This window comes from Cervus canadensis, chromosome 11, assembly GCF_019320065.1.
Source record: "Cervus canadensis isolate Bull #8, Minnesota chromosome 11, ASM1932006v1, whole genome shotgun sequence".
In the NCBI taxonomy this organism is placed as follows: Eukaryota; Metazoa; Chordata; class Mammalia; order Artiodactyla; family Cervidae; genus Cervus; species Cervus canadensis.
This window is the reverse complement of record NC_057396.1, coordinates 48,901,999-48,927,892: the sequence shown is the minus strand read 5'-3', so window position 1 is coordinate 48,927,892 and position 25,894 is coordinate 48,901,999. Positions and strand designations below refer to the sequence as shown.

Sequence of the window (25,894 nt, the reverse complement as noted above, 5' to 3'; positions counted from 1 at the left end):
ATTCTTGGTAGTGTAGATTGTATGGGGGTAGTGTAGATTGTATGGGTTTGGACAAATGTGTAATGATCTGTGTCTACCATTATATTATCATGCAGAATAATTTCACTATCCTAAGAATCCTCTCTCTCTGCTTAGTTGTGTCCGACTCTTTGTGACGCCATGGACTATAGCCCACCAGGTTGCTCTGTCCATGGGATTTTCCAGGCAAGAGTACTGGAGTGGGTTGCCATTTCCTCCTTCAGGGCATCTTCCTGACCCAGGGATCGAACGTGCATCTCCTGCATTGGCAGGTGGACTCTTTACCACTGAACCACCTGGGAAACCCCAAGAATCCTTTATGTTCCACCTGTTTATCACTTCCTCAACCCTCAACCTCTGGCAGCCACTGATCCTTTTAGTTTCCACAGTTTTCCCTTTTCCAGAATGTCACATAGTGGGAATCACACAGTATTTAGCCTTTTCAGATTGGCTTCTTTCACTTAGTAATATGCTTTTAAGTTTCCTCCATGTCTTTTCATGGCTTGAGAGCTCATTTCTTTTTATCACTGAAAAATAGTCCATTGTCTGGATGTACCATAACATTAAACAGTTTTTTTACTTTGTGATATCATGAATTATAGTGATTTTTGAATGTTGATTCAACTAATATTCCTCAGATAAATATTACTTGGTTGTAATGTATTATTCTTTTTATATATTTTGTTAAGAATCTTTTTGTATATTTGTTAGATTTTTGTATTAGGATTATGCTGGCCTTGTAAAATTAATTGAAATGTTACCTGCTTTATTTTCTGAAAACCTTTTTGTATGATGGTATTATTTTTTCTTTAAATGTTTGGTAAAATTTGACACCTAACCCATCTGGGCCTGAAGCTTTTTGAGAACAAATACAATTTCTTTAATAGATATTGGACTTTGGGGATTTTGTTTCATTAGTTTCAATTTTGGAAAATTAACTTTCCTCAGTTTATTTAGAGTTAATATTATACCACTTATTGTAAGTTCTTGCAACAGTGTTGGCCCATGTTTTATTATCAGTACCACCTTCATCCTTTATCATTTGTATCACTTTTTATAAAAGTGTTATAGTTTTTGCTTTAGTCAATCCTCTGCATTTTAAAGACATTAAGAAGAAAAAACAGTCTGTTTATATTTATCCAGCTTTCTACTATATCCAGTGCTCTTTGTTCTTTCCCCAAAATTCAAGTTTCCAATTGATATTCCTCCCCTTCAACTTAAAGAATTTCCTTTAGCCTTTATTATAATACAGATTCACTGGCAATGAATTCTCTTAGTGTTCTTTATACATACGTTAGATTTCTTGGTATTGTCTTGGATAGATCTCTGAGACTCTATAAATTTATTTTTAGCTTTTTCTCTTTGTATTTCAGAATAGATCATTTCTATTGATCTGTCTTCTGGTTCATGGACCCTTTCATCTCTTCTGCCATTAAGACCATTCAGTGAATTTTTAATCTCAGATATTGTATTTTTCAGTTCTAAAATTTCAGTCTGGTTCTTTTCTATAGTTTCTATTTCTTCTGTGAGATGTCTTATCTTTTCCTGCATTTTTCCAAGAGCATTTTTCTTTAAGTCACTGTAATAGCTCTGTTAAAATCCTTGTTGGCTAATTCTAACATCTGGATATGTTAGAGTTGGTCACCACTAATTATCTCTGCTCTTGAGAATGCATCGTGTTTCTCTAATTCTTCATTTGTCTTGTAATTATGGATTGCATCATGGACATGATGAGTGTTATATTGTGGAGAGCCTGGAATCTGTTTTTCCCCTGGAGAGTGTTTATTGTGTTTATTTTATTATGTAATTAACTTGGTTGAACTCAGACTATACACTCTGTTTCCTGAGAGGCTTCTCACATCTCGATTTGTTTTTTTATCCTTCAGTTCAGTTCAGTCGCTCGGTCGTGTCCAACTCTTTGCGACCCCATGAAACGCAGCACACCAGGCCTCCCTGTCCATCACCAACTCCCGGAGTTCACCCAAACTCATGTCCATTGAGTCGGTGATGCCATCCAGCCATCTCATCCTCTGTCTTCCCCTTCTCCTCCTGCCCTCAATCTTTCCCAGCATCAGGATCTTTTCAAATGAGTCAGCTCTTCACATCAGGTGGCCAAAGTATTGGAGTTTCTTAGCTGATATCTGTCCCACACTTATGTAGTAGAGGAGTCAGCTAGAGTTTTGGACAGTTTATGGACAGAATGTGCGGTTCTTCCTTTCTGATCTCTCCTTTCTTGGATGTGTACTCCAGCTGGCACGGTTGCCCTGAATCCGGTGCTCTTGTTTCTTCGGGGCATAAGGACCGTGGGATTTCCATTGGTGTTTCAGCCACTGCGCAAGGCTCTGACTACTGTCTGTTCTCAAAAACCATAAAAACAGGAAACTCATCTGTGCTGGTTCCTTCTCCTAAGTGTTAACTCCCTTTTAGAATCAAATCTGTATTTATTCACTCTCTCGGACTTTAAGGTCTTGTGGATTTTGTTTTTGTTTCTTTGTTTTTTATTTAGTCTAAGAGGTTATAGTTGTTATCTGTGGGAAGGTCAGATATGGTTGGAATTTACTTGGCCATACAGGAAACAGATGGTACATGATATTTTTTATGCCATTTAAAATTATTTCTTTCTGTTCGCTGTTGTAGAGAAATACAGTTGTCTTTTGAACATTGACCTTGTATCAAAAAAACCCTTACTATATTCTAGTAATTCTAAAAATTATTTATTCTCTTAGATTTTTTAATGTGCCCAATCATTTCATCTGAAAATTATGTGAGTTTTATTTCTTCTCTTTTCTTGTACTTTTTGTCTGTTTTTCTTGCTTTATAGGTTTGGCTAGGACTATAGGATTTTCTGTCTTGCCACCCCATCCCACCCTGCCTTCCTCCTTCTCATTCTCCTCCTCCTTATAGCTTGCCATTATCAGATTCAGGAAGTTCCTTTCTATTCCTTATGTGCTGAAAGTTGAAAATTTAAACTTACTCATATGTATCTTCAGGTTTTGGTCCCTAGAAGCAAAGAGGAATTTCTGTGCAAATGATTTATAATAGGAATGCTCTCAGGAGAAACCTGTAAAGGAGTGAGGGAATCAGGATAGGGAAAGAAAAGAACTAAGCAATGATATAATTTCAGGTGAAGTTTGATTAATCAAGTTTAATCACCTTGATTCTATGCTTTCTGGAGTGTTAGTTGCACAATAGAGTTATACTTCTGCACCAAATATCATTAGCTGTTGGCCATGAGGGAAAGGTGTGTATAACTCTCAGGTCTTTTGCATAAGCTGGTTCCAGTCATCCCAAGGAAGTTCTCCAGAGAATGTTGCATGTGTGAGCTCATAGCAGTAGTACCTATAGCTGCTAGAAATGGACACAACCATCCAGTTAAGAGGATCTCTGGAGAATCTTAATGGGATCTTAGCACATACATCCTGAGTTTTTCTATATTCCTTATTTGCTAAGATTTTATCATATGTAGTAAGTGTTTTACTTTGTTAGGTGCTTTCTCTGTATCTGTATCTGTTCAGATTGTCATTTTTCTTTTTAAACCTGTCAATGTTGTGGATAACCTTGATTCACTTTCAAATATTATACCAACATTATACTCTGGCATAAAAACACATTGTCATGATTTATTATTCTTTTTATATATTGCTGGATTTGGTTTGATAGATTTTACTTAGGATTTTTGCACCTTTGTTCATTGGTGAGGTCAGACAATGATTTTTTCTTTCTGATGATATGTCTGTTGTATCTAGGTTAAGCTAGACACAGGAAAAGAATTGATGGGTGTACACTCTTTTATCTTCTCTGGAAGAGTTCTTTTAAGATTTGAATGATTTATTTCTTAAATATACTTTGGAACTTGCCAATAAAGTCAACTGGGGCTGGAGCTCTCTTTGTGGGTACATTTTATGATTTAATCTCTTGCATGTTTATAGTTTTTTTTCCTTGAACAAAATTGTCTATTTGTCTAAAATTTCAAATTAGAGTTTTTGTCTTTTCCAGAAAAGTGGGATTTTGTATACCAGAGAGTGAAATTGCTGGATCATATGGGTTTATTTTAGTTTTTTAAGGAACCTCCATACTGTTCTCCATCATGTCTGCACCAATTTACATTCCCACCAACAGGGTAGGAGGGTTCCTCTTTCTCCACATCCTTTTCAGAATTTATTACTTGAGGACTTTTTGGTGACGGCCATTCTGAATAGTGTGAGATGATACTTCACTGTAGTTTTGATTTGCATTTCTCTAGTGTTTAGAGGTGTTGAGCATCTTTTCATGTGTCTGTTGGCCGTCTGTATGTCTTCTTTGGAGAAATGTCTATTGAGGTCCTCTGCCCACCTTTTTTTTTATTGTGTTTTTAGTTGTTTTGATTACAAATATTTTTTCCTCAATTTGTCTTTTGGATCTATTTATGTAATTTTTATCATGCAGAACATAATTATAATTTTATTGACAGATAATACTTGGAAGACATGTGACACTTAACATTTTCTGTTTGTTGAACATCTTAAAGTGTTTCTGATGTTTGTCCAGTTTGTTTTTTTTTAAGAAATAATTGATATACATCACTGTATAAGTTTAAGGTGTACAGGACTTCCCTGGTGGTCCAGTGCTTGAGTCCATGCTTCCACTGCAGGGGGCACAGGTTTAATTCTTGGTTGGGGAACTAAAATCCCACATGTCTCAGCGATATATGGCATGATGGTTTGATTTACATATATTGTGAAGTGATTACCACAGTAGGTTTAGTTAAATCCATCATCTCATATAGATAAAAGAGTATTTCTGATTTTTTAAAAGCTATTTTAAATAATGCTGAGAGCACTGTTTTGCATATAGCTTTTTTCCTCTGGTTTATTTCTGTAGCATATGTAAAGATGACATATACGTGAGATAGAGCTATTTAATTTTTGACCATAGACCATTAGTCAGACCATAATTGTAGCATGATTTCAGAAGAATATGAAAGTTGGGCTTTATTAAAAAAGAAAAAATCTTATTGTTTCCTTTGTTGATAGTTTTCTTTCTGATGGGAAAGTTTTTCCTGATTGTTAGTAGTATTTTTACTACTTCAAAATATATATTAAACATCAGGCCATGAATCTTCTTCTGGTACAAATTGAATTAAGTATAGTTACAGAATCTCAATTGACAGGATTCTACATATCATCTTGTTTAAGTTCCTACTCAGAATTAAAATGTCTAAAATATCCCTAATAGGTAACCTCATTGTCAGAATATCCCTGGTATAGGGGACTCTTGTCTTACTTGGGAGCTAGATTCTAAAGTCAATAAATAATGAAAATTTCATAAAGTAAAAAATTACTCTTGGAAACTCTTAAATTGCCTATGAACTATAGAATATGTGACTTCAAGTATCTATCTTTATACAGTAACATATAATAATAATAATGTATATAGTAGTTCAGGCTTCCCTGGTGGCTCAGTGGTAAAGAATCCGCCTGCCAGTGCAGGAGACACAGGTTTGATCCCTGGGTTGGGAAGATCCCCTGGAGAAAGGAATGGCAACCCACTCCACTTGGCTGTGAAATGCCATGGACAAAAAAAAAAAATGCCATGGACAGAGGAACCTGGTGGGCTACAGTCCATGCGGTTGCAGAAGAGCTGGACACGACTGAACGACTAAACAACAACATATAGTAATTCACTATATATATAATGAAGCACATGCACAAAATATAATTTTTAGCAATGCTTTGGGAGGTAGGGCTAAGTACATATAGTTTGCTATGTGTAAGTTAAGTGTATATGAAACTAATGTAGTACAATATTGTGTAGTAGAAGGACTTCTGGGTCTGGTAATGGCTTCCCTGGTAGCTCAGCTGATAAAGAATCCACCTGCAATGCAAGAGACCTGGGTTCGATCCCTAGGTTGGCAAGATCCCCTGGAGAAAGGAACAACTACCCACCAGTATTCTGGCCTGGAAAAACCATGGACTATGGTCCATGGGGTTGCACAGAGTCAGATATGACTCAGCGACTTTCACTTTCAACGACAGATGAGGTAATCTGGACAACTTTCCTCTAACAGCCAAAAAAGATAGGCGAAGTATAGATTTATAGGTGTTGATGACTCAATAGATTACTTAGGAACTTTCAGTTCAAGATCTGAAAGAAGGTAGAAATTGAGAGAGGTTGAGTTTAGCATTTAGGGCCATTTTTGACCTGTACTCATTTACTGATCCAGGATGGGCAGCCAAGAAGTTTAGGAGTCTGTTTTTGTTAGCCTTGCCAGGATACAGGGACCAGTATTAGAATTTAGAGCCTACCATAGGTGGGGACCCTGAAAATACTTCGGCTTTAGGGCTTCCCTATAAACACTGGTGAACTCGAACTAAACATCCTGCCCAGAGGCTGCATGCAGCTCTGAGTCATTTGGAGCCTGAAAAGTGAGTTAAGGTAAACCCAGATTTACCTTCAGGTGCCTGGGAGAATAAAAAAAAAAAAAACTTCCCTAGAGGGAAGTGCCTGAATCCCAAGTTTCAAATTATTCCTACTAATAGTATTTCAAATATAATACTCAATACAAAGATAACCAGACACACAAGGAAACAAGTAAGTCAACATGCACAAGAACCTGAAGAACCAACAGATAATCAAACGGTCTTCTCACACTGCTGTTATCAAATGCAGACTTTAAAATAACTATACTTGTCAACTTCCCAATTAAAAATTGGGCAGAGAAATGAAAATGATACCAAAAAAGACATAGTAGATTTTAAAAGAAAGTATGGATTTGAAAAATTGCAGCAACCAAAATCAAGAATTCAGTGAATGAATTTAAGAACATTTTTAAAAGATTTGAAGAGAGAATTACTAAACTAGAACATGCAAAATATATAGAATGAAGGATGGATTGACCAAAGGATGGAGAGGAAAATAAAGGAGAATGTAAGACTTAAGATCATACAGTGAAAAAGTTCTAGTTCAGTTCAGTTGCTCACTCATGTCTAACTCTTTGTGACCCCATGGACTGCAGCACACCAGGCTTCGCTGTCCATCACCAACTCCCAGAGCCTACTCAGACTCATGTCCATCAAGTCAGTGATACCATCCAACCATCTCATCCTCTGTCATCCCCTTCTCCTCCTGCCTTCAATCTTTCCCAGCATCAGGGTCTTCTCCAATGAAGCAGTTCTTCATGTCAGGTGGCCAACATATTGGAGTTTCAGCTTCAGCATCCATCCTTCCAATGAATATTCAGGACTGATTTCCTTTAGGATGGACTGGTTGGATCTCCTTGCAGTCCAAGGGACTCTCAAGAGTCTTCTCTAACACCACAGTTCAAAAGCATCAATTCTTTGGCGCTCAGCTTTCTTTATAGTCCAGCTCTTACATCCATACATGACTACTGGAAAAACCATAGCTTTGACTAGATGTTTAGAATCAAACCCCATACCCTCCAGAGATGTTCAGAGGGCTCAAACAAAACCTTGTGTGGAAAAGTTCTAACATACATATAATTGAAATCTCTTAAGAAGAGGGAAGAAAATGAACTAGAAACAATATTTGAAGAGATAATAACTGTGAAGTTTCCTAAGCTGGTGAATGACACAAATCCACAGATAAAAGAGTTTGGGGTTAATTTGTATTGTCTAAACTTTTCCCTCCGATTATATGATCCTTCTGTATAAGGAAATAAAGAAATAAAAAGGTTAATCACCACTAAAAAAGAATAGTCTGTTTCTTCTTAGTTTTATTTTTCTGTGTATTTGTATGTATCCATTTTATAAATCTGAAATCATATTGCACATATGGTATATATACTTTTCCCCTTAATATATCATGAATTTTTCCCATATCCTAGAATTCTAAAGTGATTTTTAGTATACTATTCTAATGTACTATTACATCATACTTTTTATTTAACCAGTTTTCTATTGGATATATAGTTTGCTTATAATTATTTTTGTTATTGACATAATAACAAATTTTATATCTTCATGATTAAATTTTAACATGCATCAATGATTTTTTTCCCCCTTGGTATACATTTCTAAAAATACTGGATCAAAGGCCATTTAATATTTAAGCTATTTATAACATCTGGTAAATTGTCAACGTATAGCAATAGAATGGGAGAGACTAGAGATCTCTTCAAGAAAATTAGAGATACCAAGGGAACATTTCATGCAAAGATGAGCACAATAAAGGACAGAAATGGTATGGACGTAACAGAAGCAGAAGATATTAAGAAGAGGTGGCAAGAATACACAGAAGAGCTGTACATAAAAGATTTTCACAACCCAGATAACCACGATAATTTGATCACTCACCTAGAGCCAGACATCATGGAATGCAAAGTCAAGTGGGCCTTACGAAGCATCACACGAACAAAGCTAGTAGAAGTGATGGAATTCCAGATCCCAAAAGATGATGCTGTGAAAGTGTTGCACTCAATATGCCAGCAAATCTGGAAAACTCAGCAGTAGGCACAGGACTGGGAAAGGTCAGTTTTCATTCCAATCCCAAAGAAAGGCAATGCCAAAGAATGCTCAAACTACTGCACAATTGCACTCATCTCACATGCTGGTAAAGTAATGCTCAAAATTCTCCAAGCCAGGCTTCAACAGTACATGAACCATGAACTTCCACATGTTAAGCTGGATTTAGAAAAGGCAGAGGAACCAGAGATCAAATTGCCAACATCTGTTGGATCATTGAAAAAGCAAGAGTTCCAGAAAAACATCTGCTTTATTGACTACACCAAAGCCTTTGACTGTGTGCTTCACAACAAACTGGAAAATTCTTCAAGAGATGGGAATACCAGACCACCTGACCTGCCTCCTGAGAAATCTGTATGCAGGTTAGGAAGCAACATTTAGAACTGGACATGGAACAATAGACTGGTTCCAAATCGGGAAAGGGGTACATCAAGGCTGTATGTTGTCACCCTGCTTATTTAACTTATATGCAGAGTACATCATGAAAAACGCTGGGCTGGATGAAGCACAAGCTGGAATCAGGATTGCCGGGAGAAATATCAATAACCTCAGACATGCAGATGACACCCTTATGGCAGAAAGAGAAGAACTAAAGAGCCTCTTGATGAAAGTAAAGGAGGAGAGTGAAAAAGTAGTCTTAAAGCTCAACATTTAGAAAACTAAGATCATGGCATCTGGTCCCATCACTTCATGGCAAATAGATGGGAAAACAATGGAAACAGTGACAGACTTTATTTTTGGTGGCTCCAAAATCACTGCAAATGGTGATTGCAGCCATGAAATTAAAAGACGTTTGCTCCTTGGAAGAAAAGCTATGACCAACCTAGACAGCACATTAAAAAGCAGAGACATTACTTTGTCAACAAAGGTCCGTCTAGTCAAAGCTATAGTCTTCCAGTAGTCTTGTTTGGATATGAGAGTTGGATTATAAAGCCGAAGAATTGATGCTTTTGAACTGTGGTGTTGGAGAAGACTCTTACAAGTCCCTTGGACTGCAAGGAGACCCAACCAGTCCATCCTAAAGGAGATCAGTCCTGGGTGATCACTGGAAGGACTGATGCTGAAGCTGAAACTCCAATACTTTGGCCACTTGATGCGAAGAACCAACTCACTGGAAAAGACCCTAAGGCAGGAGGAGAAGGGGACAAAAGAGAATGAAATGGTTGGATGGCATCACTGACTCGACAGACATGAGTTTGAATAGGCTCCGGGAGTTGGTGTTGGACACAGAAGTCTAGCGTCCTGTAGTCCAAGACTACAAGAGTCAGACAAGACTGAGTGACTGCACCAAGTATATTCCCTGTATGAAAGATTATATTTTTCATATGTATATTTTCCATCATATGTATGAAATGTTATATTGCTCTGTATCATTTTTTGGTATCCTATGCATTTTTATTTTTTGTATCATATATACATATCCCATCTCACATGCTGTACCTTTGGTGCACCTTATTTGAAAGGCAGGATCTTTAGTTCCTCCCTGACACCTGGGGAGACTTTTGTAACAGTCTCTAGAAATACAGAACAGGGGAAGTGAAGCTTCCTGACTTTCTTTTTTTGTTGTTGTTTTTTAATATTTATTATTTATTTATTTGGCCTTCCCATGTGGCACTAGTGGTAAAGAACTCACCTGCCAACACAGGAGACACAAGAGACATGGGTTAAATCCCTGGGTTGGGAAGATCCCCTGGAGAAGGAAGTGGCAATGCACTCCGGTATTCTTGCCTGGGAAATCCCATGGACAGAGGAGCCTGGTGGGTTAGAGTTCATGGGGTCACAAAGAGTCAGACACAACTGAGTGACTAAGCACAGCACATTTATTTAGTTGGCTTCACCTGATTTTTAGCTGTAGCATGTGGGATCTCTAGTTGCAGCATGAGAACTCTTAGTTACAGCTTGTGGGATCTAGCTCCCCGACCAGGGATTGAACTCAGGTCCCCTGCATTGGAAGTGTGGAGTCTTAGCCACTGGAGCACCAGGGAAGTCCTTGAAGCTTCCTGACTTCCAAGGCTAGATCATAAAAGGTAATGTAATTTCCCCCTGGCTTGCTTGTTCTTGAGATACTTGCCCTTGGAGCCATTTCAGGTATAGTGGCCACTATAAATATGCAGTTGACAGCCCCAGCTAGCCCCATCCTGACTGTGCCCTTTCTGAGTTCATGACCCACAGAAACTATGAGAAATAAATGACTATTGATTAAGCCACTAAGTTTGGAGTGGTTTTTTACCCCTGCCGTTGTAATTAATATACCCTCTCTTCCCAACTGGGCTTACAACTTTGAAAACTCTTAATAAAATTTCTAAGTGAAAAATGGTATCTTACTTCAATTTTTATTTCCTTGATTACTGGGAAGAAGCTATTGGTTAGGGAAGTAATAGTTGGCATGCTAGCTATAGATATCATTTCAAACTTAATAAATAAGTCTAATGCTGAAGTCATTATCTCTCTACCCTCAATTTGATCCTTACCCTTTTCCCTCCAATTTCTACTCATATTTCAGTTCAGATATTACTTCTTCCAGTTAGCTTTCCCTGGCTCTGCTCTCTATCTTTCAATCCATTCTGGGTTAGAGGCTTATCTTATGTGCTCCTATAGAACCCTGTTACTTACTCCTATTTTAATACTTTTTATATTTGATGGGGTAATTGCCCTTTTACTTATTGTTATGCTTCAGTAGATCTTGAGCTTTACAAGAGCAGAGACACTATCTTCTTGTTCCCTATAGCGTTTACTGTGCCTAGCATATAGTGTGTGCTTAAAAAAGGAGATATTTTTAATTAATTCAACAAACATTTGAGTGTCTACTGGGTACCAGGTTCTGTTCTTGATAGCAAAGATACAGTAATAATTAAAACAAAGTAATATTTTGATTGATCACAAGTAGTATATATTTGTGATTTAATTTAACCTCAGAGATAACATGAAATTATTTTTCCAAAGGCCTTTATCTTAAAAAATATATCCACTTAATTAGAAAATTCATTTCAGTTGGGAATTCTGTTTGATTGCATGGTTACTTAAACCTGTTCTGATATTTTCTTTCTCTAATATTTATGTTTCCTGAAAGAACATGGCTATTTTATCACTATTTATGATTCTGAGTCAACACATCTTCTGTGTACAAGGTACAGGTTAGCTACTATGAGAGATACAAGGTTGTTGAAAATATGGTCACTGCTATCAACTATGAAGGTACCACCATTATGTAGTTGGGCTTCCCTGGTGGTAAAGAATTCACTTGCCAATGCAGAGAGCTATGTTCATCTCTAGGTTGGGGAGATTCCCCTGGAGAAAGAAATGGCAACCCACTCCAGTATTCTTGCCTGAGAAATCCCATGGACAGAGGAGCCTGGCAGGCTACGGTCCATGGGGTGGCAAAAAGTCGGACACAGCTTAGCTGAGCACATGCCACTATTATGTAAGTGATTACTCTTTTTAAGGAAATTTCTATTATCATCTGTTAACTTTCAATATTAATACTTACTATTGAGTGACATTGCACTTGGGATTGTAGCAAAAATATAAAGCATAGTTATTTTCCCCATACTGTTTGCAAAATAAAGACTTTGATGAATGTTGGTTTAATGCATTAATGACAAGAATGCTTATATAGGTAGGAGAAGGAGAAATGATAGGGGATGGAATTCAGTGTATCGAAAAACTACTTTATTGGGAGTCAAAAAGGCTCAACCTTATTTCACATCAGGACTCAACCATCACCTACTGTATTAGGGTACAGTCAAAGCTGTGTAGCAAAGAGTATGATACGTAATGGCTCAAAGCAGAGAGAAGATAATTTCTCTCATAACCTTCAGAGGTCAGTGGCTGAGCAGGGCTGGTAGAGGTGATCTATGCCATCCTCAAAATGTGCCACTACTGATCCAAAATGGCTTCAAACTGTGGGAAGAAGAATAAGATTTAGGAGAGTGTACACTTAATCCTTTTCAGGGAAAGACCTGAAAATGGAACATATCATTCCCACTTTCATGTCATTGGCCAGAGTTTAGTCATATGGTCACACTTATCTGTAAGGTAGACTGCAGTATAGCCCTTAGCCAGGCTCCCGTGAAGTACCCAACTGTATGATTAAAGGAGAGAGAAATAATGGGAGGCATCTAGTAATTGGGTGCTGTTACCAATCTGGGATCCTCAGATTGCTGACTTAACTGTCAACCTTGTAAAACACCTTGGGAAACTTATATATGTGTCTGTTTATCATCCATTTGAAATTCTAAGTTCTTTTTGTTTCTGATTGAAATTAGGAGTGTATATGGTAGTACTTGAGGAGGGCATGGCATCCCACTCCAGTATTCTTGCCTGGAGAATCCCCAAGGAGAGAAGAGCCTGGCGGGCTATAGTCCATGTGGTCGCAAAGAGTCAGACACAACTGAGCAACTAAGCACATGGTAGTACTTAAGATACGTTTAATTTTTAGCAATTGGCAATTGTCCTTGATTTAAATTTTTTAAATTGATGTATTTTGTTGGACAAAAATATTTCCAAGTATGAACTTCATTGGAAAAACAATTAAATAGAGAGCAATGAAGAAGTTAAACTATTGACTAGATTCCAAAGTGAATCTAACAATCAAAATGTTAGCGTTTGAAGGGATCTTTTCTTTCTTCTTTTTTAAAAAAAAAATGCATATAGAGAAGCTATATACCAGAATGAGGTCTTTTCAGATTAAATTCCAACCCCTTTTCAGATTAAATTTCAACCCCTCAATTGTACTGATGAGCTTCAGAGAGAAGTGACCTGTCCGAGGGCTCATAGTTTATTCGATAAAAGAGACTGAGTAAAGAACTCAAGGCTTCTAAGTTTTAGTCTGTTAGAGAAACGGACAACAATATGGAAAGAGGAAGCTCAGCCAGGATACTGCAGAAGCCCTGAAGATACAGAGTGAAGTAATTTATTTCAGTCTGCCACCAAAAAAAAGTTTTGAGTGGTATGTGATATTCCTCTGTGAATACTAAACTAGGGCAGGTTAACTGTAGTAGCAAATACTCCAAAATTTGTTGCATATTTGTGAGGTAGGAGGTAGAGGGGAATTTTGCTCTGTGAATCATTTATTCCATCTTGATGCTACGTACTCCTGTAAGTCCTTGGAACACTCTCTCTTTTGTGGGTTGATGGGGGAAGAGAGGATGGTGATGGGGCAGAGGTGGCTGGTGGTAAGGGAGTGTTTAATGGCCTAGATTGACACAAATCTCTTTTACTCAGATCTGTTGACCAAAACTCTGTCACATGATCTCATGTAACTCTGAGGGAGGCTGGAAAATATATTCTAGCTGTGTACCCAGGAAGAAGAGCAGAACATCATTCCTATTTCTTACAAGGGAGAATACTAGAGTAAATTTATCTGTTCAAAGTACTAGTAATAGATGCTACTGACTAGAGATTTAATATAGTTCCTCACATGGTCTCTTACTGTAGAGCTTGAAAAGATAATCTAAAAAGTTATCACACTCTACTGAGAATATAAGGTCTAGGAGGAGGTCAGGTGATTTGTTCCAGGTTATCTAGCTAACCAATTGCAGACTCAAGATCAGAACCACTCTTCCTAGAATCATAAGGTCTGTGGTCTCTTCATTACCCTGCAATAACCTCCTGAACTAGTTGACCAACAGTTGGGTTCTTCATTTGTCAAAAAAGGTGAGATGTATCAATAAATAAAACAGCAACTATTCAAAATGTTTTATTTTTATTACCTTATATGAGAAATATTTTTATTTAAACCTTTATAGAGATATATATTACTATGTCACTGAACGGTCAACTTCAACTCAGCATATGTGCTTTGTGATAAAAAAACCCAAGAGTTTAAAAAAAAGACTTTATATAATCTTAAGTTTTGAAATAAACTGATTGTTTTTATATTTCACACTAATCTTGGCATAATCAATATTATACTTAAATGGTAACAATGTATTTTTTAAATTTATTTTCTACTTTTGGAGTAGTTAGCATCTTTATTTACTGGATATGATTTTTATGTTCATTTAGTGATTATTATTCAGATTTTATTAAGCCAGTTGTGATTAAGTAAATATCATTTTTTATGATAAGTGTAGTCATTCAACTTTTTCCCTAAACCAATTTATTTTACATTTATTTCCATAATTTTTTAAAGATGGAGAAATTAAATTTAGAATTACACCAAGATTAAAAGAAAAAAAATTATTGCTTTAACAAGAGTATATTTTGGACTCAGTCAGGAAGCATCTGGTTTGGAAAACATGTCTGCTTCAGGACTCTACACTTGGATTTCCAAGCTGGCTGACCCTCAGAAGTAAATGTCAGTTGCACTCACCCTTCAGATTTTCAGATTGCAGTTTCCTATTTTAACTTGTCTAGAAATAAACTAGAAAAAAATAAATTTTTTTCTCTAATAGTTAATATAAAGCTGATGTTTACTGTTTAGACACTCATCTCTATCAGAAATATTTTAAAGTGTTGTTTACAGTTTTGTAATTTTAAATATATTTGAGTTACTAAAAAATCAGTTTTATATATTGTCTCCTGTTTAGATGCTTAACAATATTAATATTTGGAATTGTTAATATATCTATTCTTTCTTCAGATTACAGGCTTCCTAAGAACCAAGAATTACATTAGAACTGGTTGTGATGTATAACAGAAAATACTTTTAGGCTTTATTCTAGTAATTGTGCAATTAAATGTTAGGAAGTGTACTCAGTAACCTAATAGCATTAATGTCTGGTGATCGTTTTTGTATTTATATAGCTATAATAGAAAGGAATATTGTTTGCTTCATAGCTGGAGTTAATTATTGTTAGAAGTATTATTAACCTGCCCTACATAATTATTTTGTTTATAGTGAGATGGTACAGGCTTTAGAAATAGAGGAAAACAATAGAATGGGAAAGACTAGCGATTTCTTCAAGAAAATTAGAGCTACCAAGGGAACATTTCATGCAAAGGTGGGCTCAATAAAGGACAGAAATGGTAGGGACCTAACAGAAGCAGAAGATATTAAGAAGAGGCGGCAAGAATACATAGAAGAACTATACAAAAAAGATCTTCACAACCCAGATAACCATGATGGTGTGATCACTCACCTAGAGCCAGACATCCTGGAATGCGAAATCAAGTGGGCTTCAGAAAGCATCACTATGAACAAAGCTAGTGGAGGTGATGAAATTCCAGTTGAGCTATTTCAAATCCTAAAAGATGATACTGTGAAAGTGTTGCACTCAATATGCCAGCAAATTTGGAAAACTCAGCAGTGGCCACAGGACTGGAAAAGGTCAGTTTTCATTCCAATCCCAAAGAAAGGCAATGCCAAAGAATACTCAAACTACTGCACAACTGCACTCATCTCACATGATAGCAAAGTAATGCTCAAAATTCTCCAAGCAGGCTTCAGCAATACGTGAATCGTGAACTTCCAGATGTTCAAGCTGGATTTAGAAAAGGCAGAGGAACCAGAGATCAAATTGCCAACATCCGCTGAATCATCGAAAAAGCAGGAGTTCCAGAAAAACATCTGCTTTATTGACTACACCAAAGCCTTTGACTGTGTGGATCACAACAAACTGTGGAAAATTCTAAAAGAGATGGCAGTACCATACCACGTGACCTGCCTCTTGAAAAATCTGTATGCAGATCAGGAAGCAACAGTTAGAACTGGACATGGAACAACAGACTGGTTCCACATCGGAAAAGGAGTACATCAAGGCTATATATTGTCACCCTGCTTATTTAACTTATATGCAGAGTACATCATGAAAAACACTGGACTGGATGAAGCACAAGCTGGAATCAAGATTGCTTGGAGAAATATCAGTAACCTCAGATATGCAGATGACATCACCCTAATGGCAGAAAGTGAAGAACTGAAGAGCCTCTTGATGAAAGTGAAAGAGGAGAGTGAAAAAGTTGGCTTAAAACTCAACATTTAGAAAACTAAGATCATGGCATCCAGTCCCATCACTTCATGGCAAATAGATGAGGAAACAATGGAAACAGTGACAGACTTTATTTTGGGGGGCTCCAAAATAACTGCAGATGGTGACTGCAGTCATGAAATAAAAAGATGCTTGCTCCTTGGAAGAAAAGCTATGACCAACCTAGACAGTATATTAAAAAGCAGAGACATTACTTTACCAACAACGGTCTGTCTAGTCAAAACTATGGTTTTTCCAGTAGTCATGTATGAATGTGAGAGTTGGACTATAAAAAAGAAAGCTGAGCGCCAATGAATTGATGCCTTTGAACTGTGGTGTTGGAGAAGACTCTTGACAGTCCCTTGGACTGCAAGGAAATCCAACCAGTCCATCCTAAAGGAAATCAGTCCTGAATATTCATTGGAAGGACTGATGCTGAAGCTGAAACTCCAATACTTTGGCCACCTGATGTGAAGAAGCAACTCAGAAAAGACTCTGATGCTGGGAAAGATTGAAGGTGGGAGGAAAAGGGGATGACAGAGGATGAGATGGTTGGATGACATCACTGACTCAATGGATATGAGTTTGGGTAGGCTCTGGGAGTTGGTGATGGACAGGGAGGCCTGGCGTCCTGCAATCCATGGGGTCGCAAAGAGTCAGACACGACTAAGCAACTCAACTGAGCTGAACAGGCTTTAGAACTGGATCAACCTGGATTCAGATCCTGTCTAGACTGGCAAAATTAGCTCAGTGTTATGAGGCTCCCTCTCTAAATCTTAATCTCTTCATCAATATGATGGTAATAATACTACTAATAGTAAGATACTGCAATGAATATTCTTGTATGAATGAATCTTGTTCATTTGAACATATTACTGTGGACAGAGAAATCTATGGGCCAAAAGTCATGTGCAGTTTGATATTGATAATTGCTGTAAAATCTCTCTAAAAAGACTATCCTAATTTCAGTGTGACTAACTGTATGATACTGCCTTGTACCCTATATAGTGCTGGAGTTTTTTAGTCTTTTCATGTTTGTTTTTCTTATACCTATTTTTAAATGTTAATCCTCTTCAAATCTCTTTGACATCTGTATCAAATTTGGTGATATAATACAGACATTGGAATAATATATAGTAGCCCAGATAATTTTATTGTTTAGATTTTTCTCTTAATAGCTATTCATATTTTAATAGTAACTCTGTATTCGTTAGTTTGTGCCATATATGAAATAGAGACTCCTTAAGTCAAGAAATACTCACACACTCTCTCTCTATATATGTATATATATGTATATATACATACATTTTTATCATCCATCTAGTTTAAGCAGATTACAATTTCGTTAATCAAAATTTCCATGTCTTCTCATTAGTTTTTGGCATGGATCCCAATAACTTTAATTTTCACCATTACTAGAATACTTTTTTGTTTAAATTATATAGTAACATGATTTTATTTCTCTATAAGTGCAAATATACTCTAATATTTAGTATCTTCCATACATCTTGGCTTATCATTCTGAATATTCATTATCATTATATAGACTGTAGATATAGACAATCTAAGAAGTTAGTAAGGACTAAATCCATATTATGTATGGTAATGGAAGAGAGAAGTTATGGTTTACCTTATTATTTTTGACTCTTTCTCCTAAAAATAAAATACTGGAAAATTCCATTTAAGTTTTATTCTTATTTATAATTACATTTCAATTCAAAACTTGCTACTCACTTGTGAAGCCCTATTTTCAGTTATAGGCATCCTGAACTTTATGAAAATAACTTGAAGTATGTGCTAATGAAATAGGAATCCTAAAATGAAGATGTTGGCAAGTCTTGCTTCACAAGCCAAGTTTGAACTGAACTTTCATTCTCATTCTTAAACAAGCCCACATTTAAACTTAAGATCTTTTTATGGTCAGTTTTTGCTATAGATAAATTGAAGTTTTCTGTGATTTTAAAGAGCAGTAAGGCTTATCTGTGACTTCCCAGTTGGTGCAGTGATAAAGAATTCACCTGCCAATGCAGGAAATGGAAGAGACATAGGTTCAGTCTCTGGGTGGGGAAGATCCCTTGGATGAATAAATGGCAACCCATTCCAGAATTCTTGCCTGGAAAACCCCATGGACAGAGGAACCTGGCAGGGTATAGTCTATGGGGTGTCAAAGAGTTGGACATGACTGAGTACATACACATGCACACACACAGGGCTTATCTGATCATTTTGAATTATAGATGTTAGGAAGTATTTAATAGGCATGTTGTGATCACATTTATTTAATAGCTTCCACATTTCTTTTAAAACTTAACATAGTTGGTAATAATTGATATCATTTTTGACTAAGTTTTCTTTTGGGTCCATAGCTCTTAAGGTTGTCAGTTTGTTAAAAATTTCTTAAATATAGTATTTTAAAAATATGATTAGAGATATATAAACCATATATATCTGGGTCTGGCCACTTTGGGGACTCAGTAAATAGCAGGTGTTTTTTTGTTACTCTTGTTGTTCAGTTGCTCAGTCATGTCCAACTCTTTGCGACCCCATGGGCTGCAGCATGCCAGGCTTCCCTATATACTAATATTATTAAGTAGCATTGTGAAATTTATAGTGAATGCAGAACCTTGTAATATATGAATAAAACTTATTGGCTCCTCAGAAGGGCTTCCTATTAGGACTCTACTTGTGATTCTGATTAAGTTTTAATGCTTTTTTTTAATAGAATCCAAAAACAAAAGAGCAGATTGAAAATCTGTTAAGGAATGGGATGAACAAGGAGCTGCGAGATAGGCTTTGTTGCCGAATGACTTTTGGAACTGCAGGACTTCGTTCTGCTATGGGGGCAGGATTTTGCTATATTAATGATCTTACAGTAATACAATCAACACAGGTAAGTATTATTGTTATATGTGTACTTTTATTGCTGTTTTTTGCTTTATAAATTAGGTGTTTTTTTTTTAAAAAATAGTAAAAAAGCTTTATATCCAGCAAGATACTTTCTTACAAATGAAAAAATGTAATATAAATTCTGACCTTTGGTCTTACACAAGACTCATCTTAGAGGTCATCTATGTATCTTTAGGGTCACAGACTGATGTTCTGGTTATTTTGGTTGCCATTGTCAACTTCTTGACAGTATTACTTTGCATTTCAAACCAGGAAATGGTTATTGACATTTTCATTTAATACAGAGAAGCACACTTAGATAGAAGATGATCTATTTTGGCATGTGGCCACTGATAAAGGTTAACCAGAGTATTTGGAAATTTTGGTTGAAAATATTTCCATTTAACATGGCTTTCCATATAATTTGAGAATTAAGACAGTGTTGATATGATTCAATTTGTTTTATTTCTCCCCATTTTTATGCAATTTATTCTAGAAACCATTCTCTTGCCAGTGAATCATCTTTAACTGTTTCAGGGAGCTCCACTTTGGAGACCAAAATACATTTAGCATATACTAAAAATAGTCCTAAACTACAGAATTGCTCAGTAGATATAATTCTAATCAATACTGGCAAACAATAAATCTTATTCTGAGGAAATTCTTTAAATTCAGTGGCTAGTGCAGGGGTTTGGGAACAAACAATGACAAGATGACTGAATAGTAGGATACTTGCTGGCTCCTGTCCCCATCCCCTTTCTTTTCCTGATAAAGAAACGCTTCAGTTAGATCTTTTTTATATGTTGGGCTTCCTCATAAGATTTCATTTTGACTGAAGATTCCTTGACTTTACAAAAAGGAGTGGAGGAGGTGTTTGAAAATCAGTTTCTACAGAAGTACAAATTTTTACAGGAGCTGAGATTCCAATATGTGAAGTAGGAAAGCCAGATTGAATCTGATTCTTAAACTCTAGCTATTTTTCAGAACCTAGGTATAGTGGGATAAGATAAGATGGATTTTTACACAAAATATAAGATTCTGTGAGATTTTAGGATAGCATCATCATTAGAAATAAAAAAGTTGGTCAATTTGGTCTATATTGCATGTGTGAGTGCACGTGCACACACAGACACACTCACTCATAAGAAGTAGGTTGGGAAGAATAATTACACTTGAAAGAACTGTGAAAGAAGGGTCTAGAAGTCACTGGAACCTCATTTGGTACTGGCACCATAGTTACTTAGCAATGCCTGCCGTATCATAGGTCTTCATTAAATTAGTATAACATTGTGAATGAATGGCCTTGGGCAAGTCATTACATAGAGCTTCAATTTTATTTGTCTCCTCTTTTTTGGAAGAGATGTTGAACAAAAGAGACAAAAATAAAACTGGTATCTGCATTTCTTTCTTTTTGGGGTTATTGTGAGGATTAAATGTGGCAACAACATTCAAGAAAGTAGTTTTAAAAGTGTTAGTTTTGTATAGTTGAAAGTGTTTATTAAAGTTAGCATATCATTCATAAAATAGTTAAATGGCTTTGGCTTAGTGTGGTGTTTTCAATATTAAATACTTTATTCCACTTTTTGTCTCCTTTGGTGCAAATTTTCCTTGTTTATAAGATTTTCTTTGTGATTTTAAAACTAAGGAATGGGATCAACCATCTTAAATATTCTAATGAAGGTTTATATTGCTGATTTTAAATGTTTATGTCATAAATAGATCAACTCTTATGGTTAGCGTCAATCTTATGATTTAGTAAGACCTAAAATGGTCAAACTTCCATTCTCTAGAGCCTTAATGCAAACAGCAATTTCTTTTGGTTCTTCAAACAGTTTTGTTTTGTTTTTTAGCATACTGACTTTCATGTCCCATCATTTTTTCCCTAATGTTTTATGCATTGTATTAGATTTAACAGTTACTTGATATTTCTGTGTATCAAATGTGTCCAAAACTTCAGGAAACGGGTGTTTGTCATCTCAGATTTGAGGATTGAAGATTGTTGCACTCATGTTGGTGAACACGGGCAAAATGAGGAGGCCAGTTCCCTGGGAGCCAATTAGCTGCACACCACACATAAAAAGCATAGACTTTAAGTCACTGAAAATGCAGGCATTACTCAGGAATTAATCTTTTCTGTTTATCTGCTTCAGGGGATGTACAAATACCTTGAGAGATGTTTCTCAGACTTCAAGCAAAGAGGCTTTGTAGTTGGGTATGACACCCGGGGTCAAGTAACTAGCAGCTGCAGCAGCCAGAGGTACAGTATTAATTGTTTCAGAGATTAAGCTGTTGGAATAAAATCTGAAAAAAAAATTTATGCCCAGTAATAGGAGTTCTGAAACAGGAAACTGTCCAAAAAATGTGATCACATGCTGGTGTTTATTTAGAGCTGAAACGTAAGCATTTCAAAGGTAACCTTTGGTTTTTACAGAAAAGAGTAAATTTTTAAATATTTAAAGTTAGTATTTAGAATGACATCATAGATTATCTTATGATTTTATTATTTTGGCAAAGGCACTGGGTAGCAATATTATGTAAGCTGTATTCTCTCATTATAGTCCCATTTTATTAGATTTAGCATATTTTCACACATAGATAATCATGGTCTAGTGATGCTTTTTTTAGGGGGTAAATAGGTATATTGTGTTTATCAAAGTCTCTGGCTTCACTTTCTTCCATGTTTTTTGCCTTTTTATTTTTGCCTTAAAATAGCCACCAAAAGCTGAATCAGGAAGGAGGAGGAAATTAAAACGTCAATTCTGTTCCTTGTTAAAGTTCCTTTTAAAAAATCTTGTTTATTAACATTTTAAAGTTGGAGCATGAAGCTTAAATAACTAGTGATTATAAGAATTGGCTAGATTAGATTGCTGTATATTCAGAACAATTGTAATGCATTTATTTTGTGGGAGGTTGGTTTTTTTAAGGATGGTAAGCTAAGGACCAAGTGAAATCTCTGTCCCTTTTCCAGGCTTGCCAAGCTCACTGCTGCAGTCTTACTGGCCAAAGATGTTCCTGTGTATCTTTTTTCAAGATACGTTCCTACACCGTTCGTAGTAAGTGTGTTATATCATTGATCATACAGATTGCTGCTCTTGAAAAAGCATTTCTTAAATCAAACAGGGCTCAAATCTTTGTCATGCATAAAGTTCTATATTAAATGATACAAAGGACCTAACAAAAACAAATATTGCTCTGACTTTATTTTCATTCAACACACATGTGTTGAACCACCTAAGAATTTGATCTATAACAAGTTGATAAGTCTACAGTCATGGCAGGATATTTTAATATTCTTTCAGAAACAGATTTATCAAGCAGGCAAAAATTACTATAAAACACTCACTTGAGTGTTTCATTTCTTCTTTAAAAATTCAGGAGTGTGAACCGTGCTTGCTTCTTGTCATTTAATTTAACAATGCTGCTGCTGCTGCTAAGTCGCTTCAGTTGTGGCCAGCTCTGTGTGACCCCATAGACGGCAGCCCTCCAGGCTTCCCCGTCCCTGGGATTCTCCAGGCAAGAACACTGGAGTGGGTTGCCATTTCCTTCTCCAATGCATGAAAGTGAAAAGTGAAAGTGAAGTCGCTCAGTCATGTCCAACTCTTAGCAACCCCATGGACTGCAGCCTACCAGGCTCCTCCATCCATGGGATTCTCCAGGCAAGAGTACTGGAGTGGGGTGCCATTGCCTTCTCCTAACTTAACAATGAGTGTGCATCTTTTCTATGCCTTGGTGAATTATCAAATTCCCTTCCAAGTCTGGATTAATTTTCCACATTTTATCTTTTGTACATTCAATGTCATAAAATGTTTTTGAGAATTCCTTTTTTGCCAGTATCACTTACTCTAGGACAACCTCATCGTTCTCATCACAACCACATCCTTAACTTATATCCATACATTCACCTTCACTAAGCTGGTCTGATTGCCTATCTAGAGTCTCTTGAATGACAGCAGTGTCAATGTTCCCAGTTATTTTTCTGTAACTCCATTTATGATTGATTCAAATGTTACCTCCACCATTATCACTTTTTGCTTCTTTGCTGCACTTTCATCTTTGTTGGCCATTTCCTAATTTCAGTCATCCAGTGTTGCAAAACTGCCACATGAGTTCTCTCTGGGAGCTAAAGAGGCAACACAGCTATATGTTTTGCTGTCTGTGCAATAGCTCACAGATGCACAGTGACCACCAGTGACATGATCAGTTACTAATCATGATGGATCTCATATATACATAGTTGTTTCAGACTGAAGAGCTAGGAGCCAAGTTTTTACTTGATATAGTTACAGCATAGGCAACTGAAATTTGAGCATGTGTTTGGGAGACTGCTATTATTTACTTAAACATGGTATCAGAAATTTATGTGTATTGGAACTTTACAAACAAGGACTGTCTGGATTTTAAAATGAGCAGCAATGAAAACACTAAGTAGGAAAAAAACTATGAGATATAACTAAAGCTCCACTTAAAGGGAAATTTATAGTCTTGATGAATATATTAGGAAAAAAATTTTTAAGTAATGAACTAAGATTTTAAGTTAGTATGTTAGGATAAAAACAGAATAAATCCAAATAAAATTAAAAAAATAATGATACAAGGAAAAATCAGCTAAATAGAAAATAAAGAAAAGGAGGGAATCAACAAAAGCAAGAGTTGGCTTTCTGAAGAGACAAATAGTAAAATAGACCTTTTGGCAAGGCTGCTGAAGAAAAAAAGAGAAAAAACAATCCCTGGTGGCTCAGATGGTAAAGAATCTTCCTGCAATGTGGGAGACCTGGCTTCGATCCCTGGGTTGGGAAGATCCCCTGGAGGAAGGCATGGCAACCCACTAGAGTATTCTTGCCTGGAGAATCCCCACGGACAGAGGAGCCTTGTGGGCTACAGTCCATGCAGTGGCAGAGTCGGACATGACTGAGTGACTAAGAACAGATTAAGAAAACCACAGTATTCTGAACGTGATGCAAATAAATGTGAAACATAGGAGAACTGGCCAATTTTCTTGAATGATTAATACATCAAACCTGATAAGAAATAGAAAACCTGAACAGACCTGTAGTCATTAAAGAAATTGAACTGATTTTTATTAATTTTCTCAAAATAAAAATGTCAGGTCTATATGATTTTGTTGGCAAGTTTTACAAATTGTTAGATGATTAGATAATGTCTCCATAATCTGTTACTAGTGATTTATTGGATATATACGGAGTGGATCAAAGAATTGAGGAATTTTTAAACAATTAGCTCTAATGAATGACAGAAATCAAGGAGGGCCCAGATATGTTGAACATTTTTGTAGGAGTCTGCCTCTGGGTTACCATTTCCAACTGTAACTATGTGTTGGCCTTCCTCTCTTATTGCAAGTGGATCTGCTCTGGCTGCTAGGGAAGTTGTTTTTGGCACTCTTTATCACCATGTCTTTGAGTCAGAGGAAATCTACTTACAGCAAAAACATCTTGGAGAAGAATTGGGTCTTATGAGCCAGTCTCTGAGTTAAATCATCAAAGGAATAGGTTACTGTAGTCAGATCAGTGTCACGTGCCCATTCCCCCATGGCCAGGAGGAGAGAAGTTGGATGTGATGTTAGAATGGAGGAACATCTTAGGCAAATAATAACTGTGATGAAAAAGGGAAATTCAACCTGGGAATTAACTTTGGGAGAAATGGTAAATTGATTTTTATATGCTATAGAGGCCACAGAGTGTATGTAAAGATCTTCAAATCAAAAGGCAAGAGACCTATGTTTCATGCTTATGTAGTTCTCCCTTATGATTACCTAATATTGAATAAGCAGTATACAGTGTGTAAAATATGATAGATTAGATGATTTCTAAAAATACTTCCAAGTCTAATATTTTATGATTAGATTCCCCTCTCATATCTCCAGAGTCTGGTGGAATATCTGGCATATAGTAGGTATTTGTTAAATATTTCTTAAAGGAACAAAATAATTATAAGACTAAGTTAAATGAGACTAACTTTTAATGAGGGGGAAAAAAGCATTCAGTCTAACAGTTAGGTGGTTACTGATGACCTAATAGGTGGCTTTAGGTATATCCCACGTAGTGAACCTGGAGTTGATTATTAAGGTTTTAGGCTATTTATATCTTAATGTCTTTTCCAGTTATTTAGTCAAAGTTATTCTTGTGTCAAATATATGAGTAGCTAGAAAACAGAATTACAGTATTATTGGTTTTTTAGCCATATGCAGTCCAGGAACTCAAAGCAGTTGCAGGTGTGATGATTACGGCGTCTCACAACCGCAAAGAAGACAATGGATACAAGGTAAACCTTGGACTCTTCATCTTTGGTTATTTCATAGTTCCTTTTTTATTTAAATAATACGTGCTGAGTATATTTTCTACAATGGGAAGCAGGGTTAGACATTGGAAACAGAAAGATAAAAACACTGAGGCTGCCCCTCAGAGAATGGCTTCCCAGGTGGCTCAGTGGGTAAAGAATCTGCCTGCAATGCAGGAGACACAGGAGATGTGGATTCGATTCCTGGGTTGGGGAGATCACCTGGAGAAGGGCAGGGCAACCCACTCCAGTATTCTTGCCTGGAGAATCCCATGGACAGAGAAACCTGGTGGGCTACAGTCCAAAGGGTCAGAAAGAGTGGGATAC

The 25,894-nt window shown here is 36.4% G+C and overlaps 1 protein-coding gene across 1 annotated transcript in view; it reads left to right on the top strand.

The window, feature by feature from the left end:
- The window catches only part of PGM2L1 (phosphoglucomutase 2 like 1), a 60,009-nt gene that overhangs the window by 12,361 nt on the left and 21,754 nt on the right, over window positions 1-25,894 (top strand). The window contains exons 2-5 of the mRNA XM_043481672.1: window positions 19,110-19,277; window positions 21,424-21,530; window positions 22,242-22,326; window positions 25,469-25,552. Coding sequence (XP_043337607.1) covers window positions 19,110-19,277; window positions 21,424-21,530; window positions 22,242-22,326; window positions 25,469-25,552 — 444 coding nt within the window. The remainder of the gene's footprint in view (window positions 1-19,109; window positions 19,278-21,423; window positions 21,531-22,241; window positions 22,327-25,468; window positions 25,553-25,894) is intronic.